Source organism: Pipra filicauda, unplaced genomic scaffold (genome assembly GCF_003945595.2).
Source record: "Pipra filicauda isolate LSUMZ 115617 unplaced genomic scaffold, ASM394559v2 scaffold272_size1030459_pilon, whole genome shotgun sequence".
NCBI classification, from domain to species: Eukaryota; Metazoa; Chordata; class Aves; order Passeriformes; family Pipridae; genus Pipra; species Pipra filicauda.
In genome coordinates, this window is record NW_024104390.1 from 760,771 (window position 1) to 786,712 (window position 25,942).

The 25,942-nt window shown below is 51.1% G+C and overlaps 1 protein-coding gene across 1 annotated transcript in view; it reads left to right on the plus strand.

Annotated features, from left to right (window-relative positions):
* The window catches only part of RTN4R (reticulon 4 receptor), a 93,585-nt gene extending 69,079 nt beyond the window's left edge, over positions 1 to 24,506 (plus strand). Inside the window, exon 2 of the mRNA XM_027730233.2 lies at positions 22,466 to 24,506. Coding sequence (XP_027586034.1) covers positions 22,466 to 23,892 — 1,427 coding nt within the window. The 3' untranslated portion in view covers positions 23,893 to 24,506. The remainder of the gene's footprint in view (positions 1 to 22,465) is intronic.
* Positions 24,507 to 25,942: the final 1,436 nt, after the last annotated feature.

Below are 25,942 nucleotides of genomic sequence, written 5' to 3' on the forward strand. Positions count from 1 at the left end.
GCTTCTGCTACCAGGGGTGAAAGAGAGATTGAGGCACTGAGACTAAGTCAGAAAGCCCATGGTCCTTCCTCCCTGGCTTCCTTCTCTCAGCATGGTTGCTGGGGGTGCAGGGGATGGGAGGGCTCTGCAGCTTCTCTTGCTCCCAGGTGCATCCAGCAGTGCAGGATCCCGAGGGACTGAGCAGAGGACAGTGTGAGCACACAGGAGGGGAGGGAGCCCTTTTTCCTCATCCCTTCTCAGTGGAGCATTCCTGGGTTTTAATTCCCAGATGTGCTGTGTCAAATACAAGAGCAGTGGTCTGGGCAGGGACTCAAACAGACCTTCTCCCTTCTGCTCTCTGTCCTGGGCTCTAGTTCATCTCCTGCCTCATTTTTTGCAAGCTCTTGTTGTATTTGTCATGGGAGACCCATTTCATTTGTCACTCCTTCCTGCTCAGGTTCCTAATCCAGCCCTTCAGTGTCTCATCAGTTCCTCTTGAATCCCCTTGGATGTGCTTATGATCTGGAGAGTTCCATGCCTGAAGTTGCCCTCCCTTTCTCTGGAGGCTCCCAGCAGCCACTGAGATGCTGCCCAGGGGTGCACAGGTACAGCTTTCAGCTTAGGAATGTGCCAGGGAGGTGCAGGTGGACATGTTCAGGTTTCACAGGTCTGTGAAGGAGCCTCTCCTTGTGCTGTGATGCTCCTACATCAACATCATCATTATCAATCAATGCTGGTGGTGTCTTTTGCAAGAACCTGATGATTTTTAACCTGCACGTGGGATCTGAAAGCTCTGCTCCCAGGATTTCTGTGCCTTGGACCAGCCCTGAGCAGCTGCTGAGGAATGGCTCTTCTTTCTGGGCAGGTGTGTGGAGCCACCACTTTGCTGTGGGAGCTCACCAGTTGTCAGGGCCTGACCAGTCTGACCAGTCTGTGTGCAAAGCTTCATGCTGTGATGCTGTACTGAAAGCTTCAGCTGACTGTCCTAAGAGTTTCTTGGTTGTTAAAAGATCACAATTTATACACATAGGCTTTGCTTTCCACCCTTTTAAACAGCCTTTCCATTTCCCAAGGATTTCTCCCGTGCTGTGCCCACGGACTCACTGTTGTTTAAGATGTCTAAAACACATAGTGCTCTTCATACACAAGAATATCTCAATTTACATCCTCATTTTTGCTTAGCTACGTAGCCCATCAACATCTGGTTTGGCCTGTAATGTGCTGTGTTTGGCCAACCCCCCCAGCTCAGCTCTTCCTGAGTCCAGACTGATACACCAGTGCTGGGAATGTGACTGGGATACCACTGGACCTGGTTGTTTCCAGTCACCCTGGGTGTCTGGAGCTGATGTAAACTCTTCCTGTAGTCTCCCGTTGTTTTCTCTCCCTAATGCCAGAGTCACCACAGAGGCCACGCTCTGAAATGTCACACTGTTGGTTCCTTCTGTGGGGATAATGGGTCAGTGAGTTCAGCTGGAGTTCAGCTCAGACCATTTCTCTTAAAGGTTGGTGCTTCATGCAAATGTTGTTAGTGATCTCAGACAGAGCTGGGACACCTCTCCTCCCCTCTGCATGTTATTCCAGACACTTCATAGAGCCAGCACTGATTGATGGTGAACTGCCCCTGGGGTCCAGCTGACCTATTCCACCACAGGTGGGCAAAGCAAAGGCAGGGGAGTGATGCTGTGCCATTTTAGCTGATACCTCCCTGGTGTGGGATCCTCTGCTCCATCAAAGCCCATTCAATATGTTATTTAAAGTACCAGACATCCTCAGTGTCTTCCATATCACAGAATGCCAGGATGGCTCAGGTTGGAAGGCCCCACAGTGTCCCACCTGGTCCCACCTCCCTGCCCAGCAGGGCCATCCCAGAGCACATGGCACAGGATTGTGTCCAGAGGGGTCTGGAATATCCCCAGGGAGGAGACTCCAGCCCCTCCCTGGGCAGCCTGGTCAGGGCTGGGTCACTGCCCAGCAAAGAAGTTCTTCCTCCTGTCCAGGGGGAACTTCCTGGGCATCAGTTCCTGCCCGTTCCTCCTGGGCCATTGCTGGGCCCCCCCAGCAGAGCCTGGTCCCTCCTCTGCCCCCTCCCTGCAGCCCCTGACACAGCCTGGGGAGGGCCCCTCTCAGGCTCTGCTCTGGAGGCTGAACAGCCCCAGCTCCCTCAGCCTTTGCTGCTCCCAGAGCTGCTCCAGCCCTTGGGCATCTCCGCAGCCTGCGCTGGCCCCGCTGCAGGAGCTCCACACCAACCCAGGACTCAACTGAAGCCTTGTAGTCCATCCCTCTTATCCTGAGGGATTCTTCTCTTGGATTTGGTTGTTTATAATGAGCTAATGAGTTAAAAATGTTTATTTCACACCTTTTGTATTTAATTTCTCTCTTGTGCTGAATTGCTCGTGCCTGGTGAGATCTGATCCCTGGTTCCACAATGTGTATTCAAATGAGTGGTTGGTAGCTGACAACCACTTATTTATATATAGGTTTATTTTTTTAATCAGTGCCCTACATCACTCATTTATTAACTTCTGCAAGGCCTTGCATGTCTCAGATGCACCAAGGCTCACAAGCATCTCAACAGAAACCTTTTGTGTCCCTGACTGCAGGTGCTTTTCAACTCTCTCCTTCTCATTTAGATTTTCTTCTCAGTGTCCTGTAAATACCTTCAAGCCATGGGCTTCACTCCTATAGTGATTATCAGGAGTGGCTGAATTCCCCCCACTAGGCATGAGGGATCCCATCCTTCTTGAGGTTATGGGTCTGCTCCTCCTGACATGCAGGAATTATTTGGGCAGCACTAGAGAAATTGCTTTGATTTTGTGCACTAATGCTGCTCTCAAGCCTTACCTTTTTTTCCAGATCTTGCCTTGCTGCCTTGTCTCTGTCCTCAGCAGCTGTTTTAAGTAGTCAGACTTCTGCATTTGCCTTGAATATCTTCTGCCTCCTTTTTGAAGTTCCTGCCTTTAGAAATGGGTTTAAGTACATTTAGTCTTTCATTGCAGTGACTTCAGAGACCACTTGTACTGCAGCTGGTTTAAGTTGGCAGATTGCAGTGAAGTTCTCAGTGTATGGAGCAGAGCTTGGGACAGACACACACACCTTTGAAAGGTGACATTCTACTGTCCCTTCTTCTACAGACATTTTCTCCTGAAATATTTCTTTCTGTGGAGAAATATTCCCTTCCCTTCCCAAAAAGGAGGCCAAATACCACTGAGTTAGTGCTGCGCTGGTCTGAGTGATGGTTTTACAGACGGATCATGGAATCCCAGAATGGTTTGGTTTGGAAGGGACCTTGGAGTTCATCCAGTGCCACCCCCTGCCATGGGCAGGGACACCTTCCACTAGCCCAGGTTGCTCCAAGCCCCCTCCAACCTGGCCTTGGACACTTCCAGGTGCTCTGTCCCAGTGTAATGCAGCAATTAAGCTGGGAGTATTGTGTTCAAAATTTCCTGGTTTTTCAGTTTTTCCAGTTCTGGGCTGACCTGGTGCGCCTTTGGTTCACAGGCTCTGCAGCTCTGTCTCCATGTGGGTACCCTGGCACTGCACAGCTCATTTCTGAGGTTCACATTTGAACTAGAGAGACCAGACAACATGTTTTCCCCTTCAACGTTTCCACAATCTCCTTGTTGATGAGCCCTGTGATAGTTCCTGGTAGGGCAGCTGCTCCTCTTTCATCTCAGTTCATTTACTTTGTGTCACTGCTTCCTCCTGTATTTTTCTGGGATTCTACAGCTCTTTGGACACACAATTAAGACATTTCAGCCTGTGCACAGGGCTGCTCCTCCAAGTTCACCTGTGGATAAAGCTCTTTCTCTCACCATTTCCATAAGTTTCTTGGTGTTTTGGTTAAGCAAGAACATCAGCCCCTCAGAGCTGTTGTAACAGCAATCAATAATAACAATTGTATTTCTTCTGATAGTCTCAAGGAGCCCCAGGCAAGAACTAACATTTGGCAATACAAGCACAGAGCAAAAATTCACTCCCAAGTAACCCATCTTCCCTCCTCTCATTATCAGCCATCATCCCACAGCTCTCTGGCAGCTCCTCAGATATGGCTCTTTTTTCTCTAGTCTTTCCCCTTCACATGATAAGGTGGAAGGATGATCATTTTCCCCAGAAGTAGCATTTTTCTGGCCTATAACAATCTGCCATTTTTTGCCACAACCCTCCCTGTCATTTATGTGTCCCCACTGATGCTGAAACCTTCTCCAGCTCAGTAGAGGCAAATTTAATTAACCTTTACTCCCATTCCCATCTAGATCATTAACGAGAGTTCTAATGAGTCTGGGTCTCACAGTGGTCCCCATGGCCTGTCTCAGCACAAGTCCTCCCCTCCATGTATCAGCCAGTTAACACTGAGCCTCAGTTGGGATCCTTCAGCCAGAAGGAGCCATTCCTCCAGTCCAGCATGAACTGTCCCACGTCCCGTTTCGGGGGAGCTGGTTGATGCTCTGCTGGGAGTGGTCCTGCCTGGCCCAACCAACCGGGGATGAAGGTGCAGGTCTCTGCCTCAAATCAGGCATTGGAGGGATACAACAAACAGATCTCTCCCCACACTGTGCTTATGGGGGACATTAGAAAGGACACCCCTGCAAAGCCTCCCCATGCTCAGCTGGCCCAGCAACCCCTCCATGCTGAGATCCATTAACATCTGGAGCTGGGAATGGGCACCTTCCCACTGGCAGGGGGCAAGAAAATTTGTGTGCCATAAAAGTCACCGAAATTTCATCTAAATGTCACACCTCAACTTTGCAGGCAGCTGGGATGAGTCTGTGGGCTGCAGGGTAGGTGCTGGAGCTCCTGGGGACATTTGCCTCTGCAGGAGCTCCCCTTACCCCAGTGACTGGTCACTGCTGCTGCTTCACTCATGGAATCAGAAAACAGTTTGGACTGGAATGAACCTTCTAAAGGTCATCCAGTCCCACCTCCTGCCATGGGCAGGGACACCTCCCACCAGCCCAGGTTGCTCCAAGCCCCGTCCAACCTGGCCTTGGACACTTCCAGGGATCCAGGGCAGCCACAGCTTCTCTGGGCAACCTGTGCCAGGGCCTCCCCACCCTCACAGCCAACAATTTCTTCCTTGTAACTAAACTAAATCGAACCCCACCCAGTTTAAAACCATTTCCCCCCTGTCCTTTTTAGCCCTGCTAAATAGTTTGTCCCCACAGCAGAGTCCCCTCCCTGCTCTCTGAGCAGGTGGAGGGGAGAGGACAATGCCGAGACTGGCCCAGGAAGATGAACAGGACACTGAACATGTTTGATTTCAGCTCAGGCAGTGATTTTGAACAAACCCCCACCCCCTACCCCGTCACAAGAAACCCCAGAGGGACCTTCCAAATCCAGGATGAGCTGGTTCCTTGATAAATAGCCTCTGGGCACCACGAGGAACACAGGCCATGCGTCACCTGCACCAGGGAAGAGGAGAGGAGGAAGAAATAGCTGCTGGATTTTAATGTTAGCAAATGTCAAACAGTACATTTGGGAATGGAAAGCACTTAAGGTGACCTCTAGACTTCTGGGAAAAGTGCCGGAGTATTTTAGTAATAAAGGGGATTTAGGGATTCAGGAAGTGATACCTTAAGGATGAGGGACACTTGGTGGCTTCAGCAAAGGGTGCTGTCAGCTGGGAGGACTAACGATCAAGAAGGAATGTCATCAATTCAAGATCTGTGTGCAGCCACCAGAGGAAGCCAGCAGTGCACATGGTGGAGACACAGTGGGTGGCTCCAGGGCAGGACAGAGACCTCCCCATGGACCGGACTCTGCAGAAGTAGAATCACAGAATGAGTTGGAAGGGAACTTAAAGTTCATCCAGTCCCACCCCCTGCCATGGGCAGGGACACCTTCCACTAGCCCAGGTTGCTCCAAGCCCCATCCAACCTGGCCTTGGACACTGCCAGGGCTGGGACAGCCACAGCCTCTCTGGGCAACCTGTGCCAGGGCCTCACCACCCTCACAGGGAACAGTTTCTTTCCAATATCCCATCTAACCCTGCCCTTTGTCAGTTTGAAGCCATTCCCCCTTGTCCTGTCACTCTAGGCCCCTAGGTCCTTGTAAATAGTCTCTCTCCATTTTTCTGGCACTGCAAGGCCACAATTAGGTTACCCCAAAGCTTCTCTTCCCCAGGCTGAACACCCCCAGCTCTCCCAGCCTTTCCTCCCAGCAGAGCTGCTCCATCCCTCTGATCATCTTGGTGCCTCCTCTGGACTCTCTCCAGCAGCTCCACGTCCTCCCTGTGCTGTTCCCCAGGGCTGGAGGCAGCTCTGCAGGGGGGTCTCACCTGAGGGGCAGAGGGGCAGAGTCACCTCCCTTGGCCTAGTGGCCAGGCTGCTTCTGATGTAGCCCAGGACATGTACAAAATAGTGCAGGATTTCTCCATGGTCCCCTTGTTGTCATCCTGTATGCTCTGGCTGCTTCCTTCTCCAGAGCTCGGGGTGCCAGGGCTGCTGCTGCTGCTGCTGCACATGGAGGGTTTGGCTCAGCTGGGCAAGAAGGAAAATGGTTTGGGCTCTTTTTTCATCAGAAGAAGGGGTGTGTGAAGGGCATGTCACCCCAAATAACACCTCAGAAGGAAAATAGGAAGGGAGAGGCCGAGGGTGGTGAAGCAGATCTGGCAGCATCTAAATCCTTGGAGGAAATAGATTTTCATGAGGGTATAAGTAGGAACCTTTTAGATTCTAATCGAGGTGAGGTTGGCTGAGTTTGCTCAGTGCTACACCTCTGAATAAGTTCTTAAGGAAGGGAAGGCAGAGACAGAGGCACATAAGAAAAGGACAGTTCAGAATTCCTGGTTTCACTCCAAAGTGTTCATGGTTTCCCTGTGAGAGGTCCTGGGGCTGGAGGGGGTTTGCTGGGCTGGGAGGTTTTGCTGGGCAGTTCTGGGGGAGGTTTGGGTTTGACAGGTGAGAATACTGAAGGGGTTTGTAAGCCAAGGCTGACACAAAGCACTGCTGTGAAGTTGGAGTCTGGATGGTGCCCTCTGGAACCAGCAAGGTTTGTGTTCCTTGTCCTTGGTCCTGTCAGAAGTTGCACAAGGTATTTCCCCAAGGAAAGGAGAGTTTACTTCCACTTTGCCAGGTAAAAAAGAGCAGGGGAACATGAGGAGACATTTTTTTCTGTCTTCAAATCCACAAGATTTACTTCTTGACTTGCATCATGTGAGAAATCCCAAAGAAATAACAGTGAATAGGCTGGGATGAGCTTTTTCCAGGCTAGAAGAGGTGGGATATTTTGCTTGTAAATGAATATATTTCCTATCAGAGGCCATTTGGGTGCCTGATGCTATTGCTTCTGCAGGATTGAGCTTCCCAGTTGCATTTTTGTGATTCTGATGTAATTTCTATTCATATTTTGAGCAATTTTTTCCCTTTTTTTCACTCCAGTTAATTCCTTTGATAAGATGATTCATATTTCCCCCAAATCAGCACTTGGTCCTTGGTCTCCCTTCCGTGCTGAAGGAGGTGAATTTAACAAAGATGGCAAATGAAATGGAAAAAAGTTCACTTAGCACGATGAAATATTGATAAGCACTTAGAATGAGGGGAAGTGAGTCTGCTGCACTGGGAGTGCTCTGTGTGGAGGGAGGGACCTGCAGGGTGTGAAGTCTGTGTCCCCTGGAGATCTGCAAGTCCTGGCTATAGGATGGTGATTGCCTTCAATGAGCCTCAGGGTTTGGCTCTTTTAATTAAATAATGGGCTTCAATCAGGGGCTAAACATCCCCTTCTGGGCCAAGGCCAGGAGTGGGACAGTGCCTGCCTTACCCAGGGTAGAGGAGTCAGGAAAGGTTATTGGGGTGGAGAAGGAAGGAAAGGGGACCGTGCACCAGGTGGAGTGACAGGGATACCAGTCCTGGAGGAGAACCAGTCTCCCAGGGCAGTGCCAAGGGAATTTCTGCGTTCCTCTGAAATGATCCAAAATGCTCCAGCCTGTGGAGGCTGTGAGGGAGCATCACGTCAGAGGGATGCCCAGCTAAGGCACCATCCACTGGGAGTGGTTCATGGAGGGTGACAGTGATCCAGCCATGGATGGATGCACAAGCCTCTTCCTAAGGAGTCTGCATGGGAGCACTGCCAAAATTAGGTCCTGGCTCTAATTCTTTATAAATATCTGAAAGCCAGGGGAGTCCCAGAGGCAGGGAAGGCCAGTGCCCACCACTGGCTGGAGGCAGCAAGTGGGAAAGCCCAGGAGCTGAGGACAGGCTGGTCAGTTCTGTCTCTGTGCTGCCAGAGAGAGAGGAAATGTTAACAAAGCTAAAGATCAAAGGCATAGAAATACAGAGAAAAATACATAGAAAAGCATTGGCACAGGCTGCCCAGGGCACTGGTGGAGTCAGCACTCCTGGAAGTGCTCAAGAACGTGTGGATGTGGCACCTGGGGGCACGGTTTGGTGGTGAGCACAGTACTGGGTTGATGCTTGGACTTGGAGATCTTTGAGGTTTTCCCCAACCTTATGGATTCTATGATTCCATGGAATACCATTAATTTCCGCTGGTATTCTTAAGCCCAGTCGACTTCTCGGTTCCTTCTGATAGCAGATATTGCTGTCACTATTATTTATTAATCATGTTGCCTCAATGCCAACAAGCCCCAGGCATGGACTAATGTCCTGGTGCATTAGATGGGGACGAGAAAAACCCAGTCTCTGCTCATGTATCTGGATTATCATAATAAATTTAGATTTATGTCAGGCACTTGATTTACGTGGTGGGGAATATACTCTCTATTGAATCAATGGACAGTTATTAAATGGATTAAGAAACAGGCAGCTTAAAGCTCTCAAAATGCGATTGTTGTTGGGGGATCAGTGCTTAACAAGCTGCTTACATGGTGGCTTTGCAGGATTCAGCTTCCACCCTGCTGTATTTCACCATTTTCATGAATGATCCAGAAAATATGGATAAATTAGTTGCACATAAAGTTTGCAGCTGACTCAAATTTCACCTTGATAAATAATGATGAAGGCAAGTCTGTAACGCAGAGCAATTGCAATGGCCTGGTACCAACAACAGAGAAACAACATGAATTTTAATAGAGCCCAGAGCTCGGTCATCCATCTCAGAGAGCAGAGTTGGAGCCACTCGTCAGGCTGGGACCTGCTGCTCCAGGCCAGGCTGCAAAATTGATTTAAGGGCCACGTTGAATAACAGGTGATTATGAACATTTAATGCCCTGTAGTGGGGAAATGGATGAACACGGTCTCTGGATGAAGCGGGGAGGCTTCAGCCTGAGCAGGGAGTCTTTATCCACCCTGATTAGGAAGCAGGAAGGTGCTGTCATCTCTCTCGCTCTAAGCAGACCTCCAGACTGGGAGTGGAACTGAGGGCTTTCAACATGGAAATCAGAGGCAAATTCCTGGGGGAATACTGTGGGATCTCTGACCTCAGAGTGGGTGTCTGCTGGATAAGAGCTGAGGGCAGCTCAGCCAGGCACCAGGGGCTCCAGCCTGGCTTGGCTGCAGGCCGAGATCCTTTCCCCGTTGCTCATTTTCCGATTTCCAGGAAAACGGGAAGTTGTATCATTAGCAACCTATTGTATTCCTGCTTAGCTTGGCTTCACAGAGCTGCACAGCTCAGAGAGGTGTATTTTGCAGCTGTGGGTGGGCTGCTCCTCACCTGGGCAGTGTGGCTGATGGGGCAGGGAGGGGTGGCCAGCGCCGGGACTGCGCCGGGAAAAACAACACCCGGGAAAGGCAGCGGGGCTGGGTTTGCACGTGGATTAAAAACCTGGCCCAGCTTCTATCTGGGGATGAAAGAATGATCCACGTGAGCACAGCAGAGATGGATACATGCCAGGGAGCTGGGAGGGATGCCAAGGGAGCTGGGGGAAAGGAGGGAGAGAGGGAGCATGGCTGGCCTGGGCTGCTCTCCCATTGCCTGGGTGGAGGGGTTTGGTGTCCCCAGGGAGGGATGAGACATGTCCTGAGCTCACTGAAGGCAACATCTGAGGGGAGACCTCAGTGCAGTCCCAACTGCCTGGGCAGGGGCAGAGGAGGGGCAGGGACTGAGCTCTGCTCTGGGGGGACCAGGGACAGCAGCCAGGGAATGGCTGGAGCTGTGTCAGGGCAGGCTCAGGATCTCAGGCAAAGGTTCTTCCCCCAGAGGCTGGTTGGGCACTGCCCAGGCTCCCCAGGGCAGTGGGCACAGCCCAAGGCTGCCAGAGCTCCAGGAGGGTTTGGATGATGCTCTGGGGCACAGGGGGTGACTCTTGGGGCTGGGCCTGTGCAGGGCCAGGGGTTGGACTGGATGATCCTTGTGGGTCCCTCCCAACTCAGCATATCCTGTGATTCTGTGATCTTTGCAGACACCTCACACATCATTGCCCAGCTCTCCTCCTCCACTGCTCGAGGTGACAACTCCCAGGCTGGGGTGGAGAGCTCTGGTCATCCAGGCTCAGCAGGGAGAGCAACAAGTTGTGAGCAGGGTTGGGAAATGTGATCTTCAGTCAGCCGTGTCTGCTCTCTCATGTTTTCATTGCTTTGGAAACGCGGTTGTGTCTAAAGTTGAAGTTAAAATGTTCTCCCTGTCCTACTTGTGTTGCCTGGGGCAGTAGCTCTCAAGCTGTTTCTTCAGTCTGCATCCTTGCAGACAACCAAACTCAGGTCATGGGGAATTTCTGGAATAACTTTTCCTTCCAGGTTCTTTCCTAAACTTCATCCCTCCACTGCACATTGTGCAGATGCTGGGTCTGTAAGCAAAAACTGAGATAAACGTCATTTTAGAGGAAAACTGAGAGAAATGCTGCCTCGTGCAAGGGGGGCTCTTCCAGTGCTGAAGCTGTGGGGGTGGGATTTGCAGCTGGCAGGTGGGGTGCAGTCCCAGATGGCTGGGGGAGAGCAGGTGGAAATGCCATCTGGAGCTTTACCTCTTCTTTCTCCGAGTCACTCACACACCAGTGCCAGGTTTGGAGCTGCAGGAAACTCTGCTTCTTAGTAATAATGTTTTGAAGCTTTCCTGAGATACTTTAGGGTCCACAGGAGATCTAAATCATCCCCAAAACCTAACTTTACTTTCCTTGGATACCTGTCTGCCCCTGATTTCTCACAAATATGGCACAGAAAACACTGACTTCTGGAGGAGCTGCTTGTGATTTACAGTGCATATTTTCTCACTTCATTCTTCACAGCATGGGGATGGAATGGTGGCAATATCACAGATGATCCTGTTCATGCAATGTGCTGGTTGTATCCCATCTGGATAAGATGGAAATGAGGATTGTGACCACTTGTGATGCTCTGGGAATTGGGCACAGCTTCCTTCAGTCTCTTTCTTAGGCAACCTGGGATCTGCTCGGATTTCCTGAGTGTCTTAGTTTAACAAGATTACAACTTAGAAACGAAGAAACTTCAGGTGGAAGTGTGGAAAAGGGAAAGAAACAGCTTTTTATTAACAAAATCTGAATAAGCAACAAACGGTGAAAGCAAAAAACTTTCAGAAGAAACAAAACAAAGTCCCAAATCCCCAGGTGGAGGGGAGAAACCCGCGGCAACCCGGGGAGGGGGTGGAGGAAAGGCAGGACTGTCCCGGCGGCTCAAAAGCTGCTCCCAGCCACGTGTGCTCGCAGCCAGTTTTTCCCACAGGCAGTCTTGAAAGCAGAATACCTCGCTCTGAGATGGGTCGGTCTCTCTCTCTCTCAGTCGTTCTCCGCGAGGTGTCCCGTGGGGAAAAAACCTCCTCTCAGGAAAAGAGAAAGGTAAAGAGGCGGCCAAAAACTGGACTCCTGCTCTGTCCGGTCTCGGACCACAACCCAAAAGCCCCCGAACAAAGGACTCCCAGCTGTTCCTGCGGCCACCGCTTCCCTCGAGCCCTCCCCCTGTCTTCGCTCCTCCGCTGCCCCGCTCCGCCCCCACGCCCATCCCGGGAAAAAGAGATGGAGGGGATGGGGGGACGGGACCCTAGGGAAGAAAAAGGAAATTCCAACATCTCGTTTCAAACCTATGACACTGAGCTGGGTAAGGAATTTAGCCACAATAACTCTTGGGAAAGGCAGTGTGGCAGGGAAAAAATCCTTCCCTGTGAGGGTGGGGAGGCCCTGGCCCAGGTTGCCCAGAGAAGCTGTGGCTGCCCCTGGATCCCTGGAAGTGTCCAAGGCCAGGTTAGAGGGGGCTTTGAGCAACCTGGGACAGTGGCAGGGGGTGGAACTGGAGGAGCTTTAAGGTCCCTTCCAACCCAAACCATTCCATGATTCCATGATAGATAGCTGGGATAACACCGTGGCCATTTGTGACGTTTCATATAATCCCAGAATGGTTTGGGTTGGAAGACACCGTAAAGGTCACCTCATTCCAATCCCCCTGCCAGGTTCTCCTAGTCCATGAGGATGGAAGCCTTTTCCTCCTTGGCTCCCTGTGCTCAGTGTGGCCAAGCCCAGCTTGGCAGCAGGTGCCCACTGCAGCTCTGGGAGGTGGGTTGGGATCACAGCAGGTACTCAGAGGTGCTGTCTGTGATGGATTCATAAGTGGATTTGGAGATTTCAGCACGTCCCTGCAGGCTCCCAGGGATCTGTCTCCCCCTGTCCTGCAGCAAACCTTCCTGCCCATCCTCTTGTCCCCTTTGTGCTCATTTCCTGGGGGTGCCACAGCTACTCCAAATACTCATTCCAGGCCATGTGCTTTTCTCCTTCCCTTGGGGCACAGGGTGTTTTCTGTCTCTCATCTGACTTCCACACCAGATATTTGCCTTGGATTCCTGCCTTTGTCACACGCTGTCCCCTGCACTGGGTGTCTCCATGAGATTTTTGCCTCTCCTCCAGCTGTGAGTGTTGAATTTGGTGACTGCCAAGGTATCAAACTCACCTGCAAATCCAGTGTTCTCTGCTGAGTGCCCAGGCTGCTGCTGAGATGCCTGGGGGAGCTGTGGTACAGGGACCTTTGAGGTGCCACAACGTTGCAGAGGACATGAGAGAGGGCCACGACAATGCCAAGACTTTGCATCATGTCTTTGGGAGAGCTGAACATCCATGGTTATTCCAGTGCTAACCAACCACACATGACCACATCCTGAAAGGGGACACACCTCTGCAGTGGTGAAACCAGTTCACTCTGAGGAAGAAAAGGGGAACACTGGGAGAGTTTGAATGAATCAGCAGCATCTGGGACCTGCACCATCTGCAGAGGAAGGTCCAGGGTTGAATGCTATCAGGCCAAGACTGAATAGTATAAATGCACAGAAGAGGCCTTTTTTTACAGGAAACAGGAAATCTCCATGTTTTCTTCAAGCTCGTAATCTTCTCCTTTTCAAGGGTCAGAAACTGTTCCCTTCCAGATGTTCCAAAGACAGTTGGAAACAGGACAGGTGGAAAACACAGATTTATCACATATTACATTAAGAACTGCTGAAAATTCTGCTTCTGCCAATTGAACTGGCAAAAAAAGTCCTACCAGGTGAGGGGGCAGAGCTCAGGGCTGGCAAGAGCACCCACTGAGGCATGGCCTCGGATATCCATAGGATTTTCCTGTGCCTATCCATAGGAAACTGTGGTAACTAGGTCAGCTTTTTAATGCCTAACAGGAGAATCTCATCTGAAAGCAGTGAGCAAAGTTGATTCCTCTTTTCAGGAAAACCATTTTAAGGAGCATCTTTAACTGTGTTGACAGGTAGGGATGGCCAAGTGCTTATTTATTCCTCCCTGTGAGGGTGGGGAGGCCCTGGCGCAGGTTGCCCAGAGAAGCTGTGGCTGCCCCTGGATCCCTGGAGGTGTCCAAGGCCAGGTTGGACGGGGCTTGGAGCAACCTGGGCTAGTGGAAGGTGTCCCTGCTGTGGCAGGGGGTGAATGAGATGAGGTTTAAGGTCCCCTCCAACCCCGAACAGTCTGGGATTCTGTGATTCCGTGACTATTTCTGTGAACTGCTGCAGCTTGGCTGAAGGATCAGGGCGATGTCACTGCTTACAACCAGCTTACATTTTAAGGTTTGGGCACAACAGTGAGCTGTGATAATATTTCTTCTTGAAGGGAAGTGGATATTTGGGCACATGATTTGTTGCAGCAAAGGGTTTCACGGTAAAATTCATAACCACAGACGAGATGGCAGATGCAATTCAGCATTTATAAACACAAAGTAATGTACACTGGCAACCAGCCCGGAGCCTTACCTAAACAAACACCACGATGGGCTCTAAATGAGCTGCTGCCACTCAGCAGAGGGATCTCAGGGACTTTGTGGAGGGCTCTCTGCAAAGCTCAGCTTGATGGCTGCAGTGGCAGGCGGAGTGCAGGAACTCAGGGCCAGAGCAGGACATCTAAAGCTCTGACAAGTTCATCTAAACTTCTGCAGAAATCCATCTAAACCTCTGAAAAGTCCACCTGAGCCTCTATAATTGTCCATCTGAACCTCTGCAATTGTCCATCTGAACCACTGCAGAAGTCCAGGCTGCAGTTGCATCCCAAGGGTCGTCCTCCCACCCCTGCAGCCAAGAGAGAAGATGTTGAGAGGTACAGCAAAAATGTCTGGAGCAGCATTCCTAGCGACCTAGAGCTTGGAAAAATCCTGAGAGAGGGGAGAGAAGGTTCTGTAGTGTGTTAAGGAGACAGGGCAGTTGTGCCTCAGGCAGGCCCTGGGCCACTCTGTGCCCAGGCCTTGGGGAGGATGCCAAGGCCAAGGTCCCACATTCAGCATTGCCCTCCCACCCCTGGCTGCTGTGTCAGATCAGCCCAAATGTCCCTCCTCTGGCCCTGTGCAGCTCTTCTCACCTTCTTCTACTGGAATTAGGGCTGTTCTTATTTCCTGGCCTCCTAGGGCATTACTGGGCTGTAACAATTGATATCAGTGTTATTGTTAAACAGGGACCCAATGACTCCTCTATTTAAATCCCTTGATATTTTCCCCTCTCAACGTTTCTGGTGACCTTTGCTTCGAGAGGCTTTCATACCTCATGGCTTGCAGCAAGCCTTAGAAATTCAGCAGGAGGAAAACCCTCTGGCTAGAGAAGAGACTTTCAATTTTTTGCTCCTCATCAAACTCTCATTTAAATGGGCTGAAATATAAACTGTTAAGCAGCACCTTTTCCTTTCTCTCCCTGCTGTTGCTGAGGGAGATGCTGGCAAACCACCAAAAGCATAACCCTGCCCAAATGTTCTTGGGTTAAATCCACTCTGCTGACAAAATGCTGGGAGTGCTGGAGAGCCCCTGGCAGGGATGGGGAGCCTTGTGAACTGGGAGCTGCTTTGGCACATCCCAGGAAAGGATGGAGCTGCCCCAGAGAAGGTTTGTGCTGCTCTCAGCTCACGTAATGAGTTGTTTAGCTCAGCCCTAAGCGATGCTGAAGAATCAGCATTCAAACTCCCCTGGAGATTTGTGAGGATGGATTCAAAGAATTGCACATGATATAACTCACTTTTACCTGCTTCCCTTAAAAATATCCCTGCAATATTAAGTCCAAAAATCACATCAAGGGAATATGATTTAGGTGGAAAAGATGAACACCTAGAAGTTAGGAAATGGCACATCTCTTGCCTCCCTCCCCTACCTGGATGCATCACGGAAATGACCTTTCATTCCTGACCACAGATGATATTTTTTCTGCTGAAATCGTGTCTTGTTCAGGGGAGAGCCTGGACGTACCAGAGAGGCTGTGCTGCCAAAGGCAGTGAAGAGCAGCACAGTCCCAAAGCTTAATGTATCTGAATGCAGCCCCAGAGGATGTGGGATCAGAGGATGTACCTATACAAGTCAGGGGTGGGGTTCAGATGCCTGAACATTGCTGTCTGATGCCCTTTACATCCCACCCAGCTCCAGCTGCTGGCAGAGCACAGGTCTCACAGAGGTGCCAAACCTGCCAGCTCTCCTGCTGGCCTCTCAGACCCCCAAGAGTGTCTGAAAGGGAATTAGCTCCCTATTTTTAGCCAGCTGGGATTCATCACCAGCACGAGGCGTTTTGGTGTGAGCTGGGACTTGGAGCTCCAGCCCATGGACATGGAGCTGAGCTGGTCAGTGGAACCTCAGGAGCAACCCAGTACCCAGGGTCAACCAGTGACCCCACTGACTGTTTGGCCTGAGAGGGGTGTCTGACACCCCAACACCCCATGGAGATGCAGATGTGCCACAGGACCTGCTTCAGCCCCAGGGTTTCCTGCTGCAGCTCCTGAGGATGCTCCGCAGAGGGAGCTGTGCTGGGACCTGCTCTGCTCCTGCCTGCTGGGGGTCCCGGAGCTGTCACACTGGTGGCTTCCCCCAGGTGTTTGTGCGGTGGAAGAGCATCACTCCTGTCCTCTCCTTCCCACGCTAAAGCCACTCCAGCTGCACCATCACGATCCATCCTTGCTCTCTGCAGCAGAGGGAGGGAGGGAAACTCCAGCATGGGATGAGACTGGTCCGAACCGATTCTCTTTCTTCATTCACCTCTCAATTCACCTTCGTCTTGAAATGCATGGAAGTGCTGCCCTCTTCCCTCTGGCACAGGCACAGTGACAGCACAGCCCCACCTCTGGCCACAGGACAAAGCAGGAGCTGCTTTGCGGAGCCTCTTCTCGAGCCACGGGCGGAATTTCAAACAATGCCCACTCCGAACAGGGAATTCAGCAGCCATAGTGTGTCCCTACTATAAACAAAGGCAAAATGCTGTGTGCATCAGCAAAAGGCTTTGTGTTGTAAAGTACTCCCTTTATGTCCAAGCAGGAGAGAATTCAAATGATTATTGACCCTCCACTGCAGGAAAACCACATTATAATATCTCCAAATCAATAGAGACAAGTGCAGAGCAGCAGAGAAAGGCCACGGCTCTGGAAAGTGCAAAAAATTGCATTTTGCTTTGACCTCTTCAAAAAGTTTGCAAAGCATCTGTTAGAGGCCCCCGGAGCCTTTTCTTTCTAATTGCCACGTTTGACAATGTGGTGGCACTGGGGACTGGTGGGAAGACAGATAATGGACCCACTTTAATTGCTTCCCAGTTCCATGAGTCATAACACTTGAGAGATGGCAAAGGGGAAGTGCAGCAGTTTGACTGAAGGAGCTTTCTGGCTTTTAAGAAAGCCCTGGAGGAACAAATGCTAAACTCAAAGCCAAAGTCTTGGAGGGACTGAAGGTTCCAGGTACTGGATTTTCTTTCATGTTTTGCTTTTGACAGGAACTATGGAGTTAAGTTTTAATCATGCTCTGAAGGAGGGAGGAATGATTTTGGACTAAGAGATGAGGGAAGGGATGTTGTGCCAGGAGCCTTTTTCTCAGGGAGGGTTCTGAGGTGGTGGAGGGTCCAGTGTCAGACGGTGGTGGGAGCACACTGAGCATACAGAGCTCTGGGGGGATTTATCTGGAAGGCTCAGGGAGGATGCTCTCACTGGGTGCTGAGCTTGGCATGTACTTCTGGGAATGGGCACACAGTGGACTCCTGACCTCCCTGCTCCCTGTGACACCAGGGAATCACAGAACCACAGACTGGTTTGGCTTGGAAGGGACCTTACAGCCCATCTCGTTCCACACCCCGCCCTGCCATGGGCAGGGACACCTTCCACTAGACCAGGTGGTTCCAAGTCCTGTCCAACCTGACCTTGAATCTCTCCTGTACTTCTGGCCTAAGAGCAGAGCATGTTTTTCCAGGAGAAGGAAGGAGCCCACAGGCAGAGCGGAGCCCACAGGCAGAGCTGAGCCCAGTGCTCCAGGAACACAAACACTGGTGTTTGCTGCCTGTGCCAGCCAGGCTGTGAGTGGATGGGCTCTTTCTGCCCAGGACCTCTGGGTTCTTTTCCCTCAACCTTTGACCTTTCTGCTGAGGGCAGCCCCCACTGGGACCCCTCAGCATCACAGATCCTCAGTGCCCCCTGGAAGGAGCAGAAGCCCACAACACTCACACTGCTCCTGCTGCTTTAAGCTGTGTCTGTCTGTGTCATCTCTGCCTGGCCACACTCTGAAGGTCTTCATCCTTCCCCTCTGCTTTGTGCCAAGAGCAAGAAGCTGCAGTGTGGTGTACAGGGCAGGGCACAGGCTGTGGGCACTGCCAGGAGGTGTCCCAGTCTCTCTGGTTTGAAGATGGTTTGCCTGGGTGCTGCTTTCACCTCAACTGGACAAGTCCTGGGACATGGTGGTTGAGAAGGACGGGAGGAGGATGGAAAGCAGGAAGTCAGGAAAACACAGGAGGAACAAGGGGAGGTGGAGATGTCACCAAAAATCAGGAACAAAACTCTCTAAGGCTGTAATTTCAGTACTAGGAAGCAGCATTTCTTTATTCTGGCCTGGGTTTGTAGGGAATCATTCCAGCTCCACACACCACCTATCATGATTTTTCACTTATTTATATATTTTTAGCAAATAAAGAAATTAACGTTCATTGGTTCTAAGTTTTCTAATTCTCTTCATTAATTAGTATTCTGTCCTCTATTGGTTATTGATTTCTTGCTTCTTGTGCTAATTTTGTCCACATTCTTCAGTCCTCGTATCATCCTTTTCTCAGACAGAGAGTCTCCTCTGTATCTTCTGGTTACTCCAACAAGCCCTTGAAGGACCATAAATTTAAGATCCCAAATGTCCAATCTTCAACTCCCACAGGATTTGTTTATTGAAACTTATCAGGGTTAGTTTAACAAACTTAAAGTTTTGGTGATTTAATGATTGAAGTAACAATAAGAGCCTGGGGAAAAAAAGAAACTTAAGGAGCTAAACCAACAAATTAAACATTATTTCGGAAAGTTACATAATTCCAACAGAGAGAAAAGAAGGTGGAGCACCCTGTGCTTGGCTGATGGGTGTTGGGGTGGCCAGTTCCTGTGGACACACTGCAATAGAGTCCCCAGATCAGTGTCCCAGCTCCTGCCTCTTTGCCATGGCCCAGCTCTGTGCTGGAGGCTCAGGGAGGGGATGTTCCACACCAGCCTGTGCTGCCCAGCCAGCACAGAGGCACTTGGGGCTATGCTTTGTGCCCCAAAACAGGTGCCTGTTTCCAGCTGATGGGCTCCATCCCTGGGGCACAGGGCAGTGACACCGTTGGCCTGGATGGATCTTGCAGGGCTTGATCTAAAGAAAGAGATTACTTGAAAATACAGGGGTATATTCCAGCTCGTTCCAGACCCGAACCAGGTCTGCTGGGCCTCAAACCATCTTAAAACTGTTTTAAGGTAGCAACCTTCCTGTTTGTGCTCATCCCTGTCCTGAAGTGGTCACTTGGCCCCTGGTCAGAAACAGCAAGGTGGTTTGCCTGGAATTCCATGGATCAAAATATTCTTGTGCAAGGCCTGGATGGATCATGGCCCTTGGTGGCCACTGTGGCTGGGGACACACTGACACAAGGCACAGCTGCTGGGTGAGCACCAGGGCTGGAGAAGGCCTTGGAGGAGCGGGGAAAAGTCATGCCATGGGCCCTCCAGTCTCTGCCACACACCCCCTGGTCTGGCTGGGGAGGAAAGGGTCACCGTGGCTTCCCATGGCTGTCACCCCCTCCTACACTTCCTTCTGGCCCTGCCTGCCCGGGGACCCTGTGACCAGCTGGTGCTGAGCTTTGTCACAGATCAGGGCAGGGCTCAGCTGCACGGTGGGAAACTCACTGGAAAAAGGCTTTGGGGGCTGATTGACAGAACTGTCTGTGGTGGAAGGAGCTAATCCAGGCAGCTCATGAGCACTAGGTCCCTAATGAATGCACACAGGCTGGACCTGCCTGTAATTCATGTCCCTGTGCTGCTTCACTGGCTCCCAACAGTGCCACTGAGTCACTGCAGCCCCCAGGCAGGGACAGGGAAAGCCATGGTTCAGAGCAGAGCAGGATGTGCCCCTTCCCTTCTGCCCCTCTGTGCTGGGCAGAAGCTCAGCGTGTGTCCAGCTCTGTGCACACCCAGGAACTGGAACAGGACCTCACTGCCCAGCCCTGGCAGCTCTGTCCATAGGAAAGGGCTGGTGCTGTGGGCTCAGGGCACAAGGGATGCAGAGGGTGCTGCCAGGATGGGGTGCACAGGGCAGGGTGCTGTTCCCATGTAGGGTTCGTTCTCTGCCGGCTGCTCCCTGTTCTCTCCTTCTGCCTCCAGGTATCCATGTATTTATTATGCACTTGCCTCTCCTGCCTGAAGCTGGAATGGGAGTGTTGACTGCGATTCCTCTTGCACAGGAACATGTGTTTGCATTCCCAGCCCTGGGTCACATATTCCTAAGGCATGTGGGATCACCCAGGTTGTGGCTGGATTTCCCCAGGTGGGCGGTGGGCCCTGGCAGGGGGAGCAGCAGTGGTGGCCCAGGCTGAGCGCTGTTTTCCTGGAGTGGGTGGTGTTGCTTAGTGAGGTGAATCCCATTGCTCTGGTGCCACCCCCGCCCCCATCACCTGAAACAGGGAACTGAAGAAGGAGGCTCCAGAAAGTCCTACTTCTCTGCCCACGGGTTTTCATTATCAGCTGGATAGGAAATGTGCTGGCCAGAGAGTTGCCAGCGTTGTTTTAATTTCCCAGGAGGCTCCTCTTGGTGTGACATGTCTCCAGTAGGGAATTTCAGTTGTCTTGTGTTCCTTTGCTTCATACAATGGGACGTGACATGTCAAAACATGACAAGCCAGCCAGAATGTGTCATAATACTGCACTCAACACGCTGTCTTCCAGGGTTGCTCAGCAGCTAATAATATCAGCCTCAAATTATCTCTGCATGCTGAGCTGTTCTTTTTCTCCCATGTGGACTATGAGACATAGGAGTCTGCTGCCTATATTGGACTGTTGGATCACAACAGATTTATCAGCCACACACAGTGAATCATTTTGACTGGACTGAAACCCAAATCTGGGATCCGTTATTGCAGAAAAGCGACTTTCCTGCCTTGGCTTTTCTGATTGTTGTTGGCTCAGTAAACAGTTTGCTGAGATTTCCGTGTAATTTAATCCCTTATGGTTGGTGTTGGAGGTGCTGTTGCTGCAGAGGTGGTGTGATTTCAGTAGCCACACGATTGCCGTGCAGGCTCTGAGGGAGGGGGGCCGGCGGGGCTGGATGTGACTGTGCTCCCTCCAGTGTTCCCACCTTATCCCACTCGGCAGCGTCGTGCTTTCCTGCCCGGCTTTTTGAACTCTGCTGTTTTACCTTACACTGTAATGAGGCATCAACATGCCTGAACAATATTTTCAGTCTTTCAAGGAAGGAAATCCCACAACAGCGAGGAGGCAAAGCCGCTGTTGCCCGTGGGCTGGAGATCCCCGGGGATGGGGAGGGATGTGTCTTCTTGCCAGAGGTGCTGGGATGAGCTGGGAAGGAGACACACGTGTCTCTGCTCACACGTGGGATTTCCCAAATGGGGCCTGCTGCTGCTCCGGGTGCTGCCCGTTGGTTTTAGCTCCCGATCGTGGTTTGGAGGAAGGGCTAATTGCTTGTAAAGCACTTGCTGCTAATTGCTGGTAAAGCACTGCTGGAACTGCCTCCCTTCCCCACCACGGGTACAAAGAGCAGCTCTCTTGCCAGGTTTCACAGCTGTAGGTTCCCACTGACTCTCCCTCCCAGGTCCCTTTGCAGAAGATGATGCTCTGCCCATCCCTTCCCTTCCTCCAGGCTCTTTCCCAGGATCCCAGCTGGGGCTCGGGAATTTGGCGAACCAAAATGCTCCCTTGTGATTCCAGGGCAGCCCAGCTCCTGGGGAGCAGGTGGGGCATCATTATGGAAAAATGTTCCTCTCAGGGGCTTTTCAGCCCTGGTGGGCTGCCTGCGTGCCTGAACACATGGAATCTACTCATGCCTTGCAAACTTTGTAGAATCCCTGAATCCTTTGTGAAATCTCTGAATCGAGCCTTGCATGTGATTTCCTCCTACAACAGCATCACCCTCTGTGGAAAAACATGCTGTTTCCTCCTCTTCCTTGGTGGTTGCACAGATTCAAAGGAAAAAAAAACAAGGGAGAGAAAGGAAGGGAAGCAAGAACATGTGGCTTAAAGTTTTGACCAAGAGAAGGAAAGGATGCTCTTGGCTCTGAGACATCTGAAGGCAGGTCTGACCTGAAAGTTATTCTGGGAATCTCTCACAGTTATTTCTTCCAGAAAGACCAAATCAGTCCAAAATTATTTGGGGAAAGTCACAATTAGGTTTCGAGAGCAATGTGGGGACACCTGCTTGTTTCAGAGAGTGGTTCAATGATCCTGAAAAACAAGGAGCTGGTGGCACTGCTGGGATGGCACTCAGAGCTACCTGGGACATCCCTGTGGGTGCAGGTGAACTGGTCTAAGTGTGCCCATGGCAGAGAGAAATGGCCCCCAGCAGGCAGTGCCTTTGCTCCCAGGTGAGATCTGTGGAACGAGGCTTGTGTTGGATGCGCATCCAGGACCCAAATCCATGATGATGATCCTTCTTTTTCCCCTTGGCTGTCAGAGCCCTCCCGAGTGTGCAAGGCCGAGGAGGTGCTCAGACTTCATCTCTACAAGTGTATATTGATTTAAACTATTGAGTTGAGTGGTGGAACATTGTAATTATGCATTTTAATTGCTGGCTCCCCTGGTATATGTTGTTTGTGGTTGGTGGTGACACACTCACAGGGATGATTTCAGGTTCCTCTATTATCTGCAGAGAGAAGCTCTCCCATGACCCTGCCTAATTTACATACTATTTTTTTTATCCTTTAGGAAGCAAACTGCTGATTTTGGTGCTTTGCTTGAACATCCAGTCAGAAGTGGAGTCTTGCCCCGGGGCCTGTGTATGCTACAGCGAACCCAAGATTACAATAAGTTGTCAGCAGCAGGGACTGACAGCAATCCCCACGGAGATCCCCATCCAGAGCCAGCGCATCTTCTTGCACAACAACAGGATAACCCTAGTGAGGTCCACCAGCTTCACCTCCTGCCGCAACATGACCATCCTTTGGATCCACTCCAACAACATCAGCCTCATTGAGCCTGGAGCCTTCTATGGGCTCAACAAACTGGAGGAGCTGGATCTCAGCGACAACACGAACCTGAAATCCATCAACCCCGTCACCTTCCGGGGGCTTGTTCACCTCCACACCTTACACCTGGATCGCTGTGGGCTCCTGGAGCTCTCCACGGGGCTTTTTCGAGGGCTGTTCTCCTTACAATATCTCTACCTTCAGGATAATAATCTTCAGACCCTGCTGGACGACACCTTCATAGATCTGGCAAACCTCACCTACCTGTTTTTGCACGGGAACAAAATCAAGAGCTTGTCGGAGAACGTCTTTCGGGGGCTTATCAACCTCGACCGGCTGCTCCTGCACCAGAACAGGGTCAGCCTGGTCCACCGGCGGGCCTTCCATGACCTCGGGAAGGTGATGACCTTGTACCTGTTCAACAACAACCTGACGGTGCTCACGGGGGACACCATGGCCCCCCTGGTGTCCCTGCAGTACCTGCGCCTCAACGGCAACCAGTGGATCTGCGACTGCCAGGCCCGCTCCCTCTGGAATTGGTTTAAGCAGTTTAAAGGATCCTCCTCGGAGCTGGAGTGCCACCTCCCCCCTCGCTTGGCAGGGAGAGACCTCAAAAGGCTCCAGAGCTCTGACCTGGAAGGGTGTGTTGACTCCTTCAACCAGATACGAACAAGTGTCTTTAGCACTAAAACCAGATCGGGGAAACTCCCAACTGGGATCCCCCCTCTCGGTTCCCATGATGGCTCCTCCAAGTGCTGCCAGCCAGAAACGGATAAGTCTTTTATTTATGAAGCAAAAGGCAAGGCAGGGCCTTCTTCCCACAGCAGCCGCTCGTCCAACAACCACCTCAAGGAAAAGGAGAACATGTCCAAACCCAAGTATATGGAGATGGACCCTTCCAAAAACAGCAGCAACAAGCAGATAAATGATTCCCCCTTTGGGACCTTCCCCAGCATTGTAGACCCTCCTTTGACCAAGTTGAGGCCAGAATTTCTAGAGCCTATTGAACCTTCCACAGTTCCAACCAAAAAGAGGCAGGGCTGCTCTAAAAAGAACAGATCAAAGGCCCAGTGCCGCCTCACCCAGCAAGGGAACAGCTCCACGTTACAGCTCAGCCTCAGCCTTTTGATCCCCCCCTTGGTGTGGAGCTTACTGTTATTCTGCTAAAATTAACTCTTTTCCTGGGTTGATGACACTTTAATACTAGACTTTTGCTGACCTCCATAAATGTTGCAAACAAAAGCAAAACTACCATCCACCCTGAGAAAGCTTTGTTACACAAAAGTTAACTGGATGCCTTTATTAAAAAAACAAACAAACAAAAAACCCACAAAACAAAAAAGACAAACACCGAGATGTACATAATTTATTTGTCCTGAAACCTGTGAATTATACCTTTGGTCTTCGGAACTGCACTTGCCCACAAAGCAGCTTTTGCTACAGCAGATGGTAAAGAAATATGGTTTATTTACAGGAAAAAAAAAAGTGTAAGAAATGCTCTGAAAAGAATGTCTAAAATCTGTTTGTAACTCGCCATCACACTGAACAATGTTGCAGGTTCCCATATGCAGAGGTAATGAATTTGATGCTGTTTTAATCCTATGTTTATGAATATTGCAGTTTTTCCGTACTCATTCCATCACACCATGTTTACGGGCAGGATTTGTTAAAGAATGCTGCCTTTTTCTTCACAAGATTGCAGTATATATAGATATGCATTTTATTTTACTTGTGTACAAGTATACAAAAAAAATATAAAATAAAGATTTCTTTTTCCTAAACGGTCGTTCATCTGCAAGGGGTGAAGGAGGCTAAGCTGAAAAATTCAAAGGATGTGGAGTAATCCATGATCTGAAGGCAGGTTGAGTATTTAGCACAACAGTAATAAATAAGACATACTGGGCACGGTTATGCAACCTTTAACTGGTGCCAGCAAAGGGGTTTGTTGTGTGAAACCTGCCCTGGTAATGCTCCTGCTTCCCTCTGAACTATCCCAGGCCTGACCTCGTCCATATTTCAGGATGCTCAGATTAGCAGGAATTATTGCCCAGCCCCTCGGGGTTGGGGACTCCTCGTTGCAGGTGGAACAACATTGGAAACAATCCCAAGAAGTCAGGTAGGGCCACTTTTCTTCTCATCTGCACAGATGAGGAGGCTCAGTTGTGGTGCAGGTCCAGGGTGGAGCACCCTCAGGTTTGGATTTATGGAATAGGGTGTCTGTCCCCACAAACACAGTTCCTGGCCTGGTAGCTCAGGCTGTACTGGAGAGCTGGGGTCCATTCCTGGCTGCCCCACCCGCTCCATGGAGTCACTGTGCAAGGGGCTTCACCCTCAGGGTGACCTTGAGATGCTCAGGAAGTAAACCAGTGGTGTCCACCATAAGGTGGGTGTCACCACATGACCCAGGTGCCACAAAGCACCTGCCTAGACCTGGCTGTGCAGTGCTGGTGCTGCAGCCCCCCCGTGTGCCAGGTTAGGGCAGGGTGTGCAGGGGGCTTGCCAGGAGGTTGCTTTTCCTTCTCAAACTGTGGATTTTCTCCTGTGCCCCTCTCTTCAGGAGGACCTTTGGGGTTTTGAGGTCTGTACATGCGAGACCGGCCTGTCACACGCAGGGGACGTGACTGGGGCAGAGGGCAGCCAGGGCAGTGTCCCAGAGTCCTGGGAACATGCCCTAGAGGGTTATGTGGGGAAGTCAGGCTGAGGGTCTCCAGGCTGCACCATCCCCCATCTGGGTTCCCAGCACTGGGACTGGTGCTCAGCTCCACAGAGCAACCCCGGGGGGAAGGGGGACTGTCAGCCAGGAGTGAAGGGCATCAGCAGGGCCAGGACTTAGTGCCTGGCCTTGTTCTGGGCCTGACGGGTCATGAGGAGGGCACAGTGGCCATGGGCAGAAGCAGGAGGATGCTTGAATGGCTGATGTGCCAGAGACTGTGGTGCTGCAGGCTGGGCACCACCTGGAACAGCTCCAGGGGGGTTGCTGGGTGCTTCCTACCTGTACCATAGCCAGTTCCAACCTGTGTGACTGACAGGGGGGACAATGGCCCAAGTGTTGCATTTGTGAGCTGTCTCCTCCAAATCCATCACTGGGGCTGCAAAAAAGATGTGCCACAGACCCGTGCTGGTGGGCAGCTCACCCTGGGCACTGAGGTGGGCACAGGGCTGTCCCAGCTGTATCACTGGGCAGAATGGCCCTGGGATCCCAGCAGGTCTGACTGCT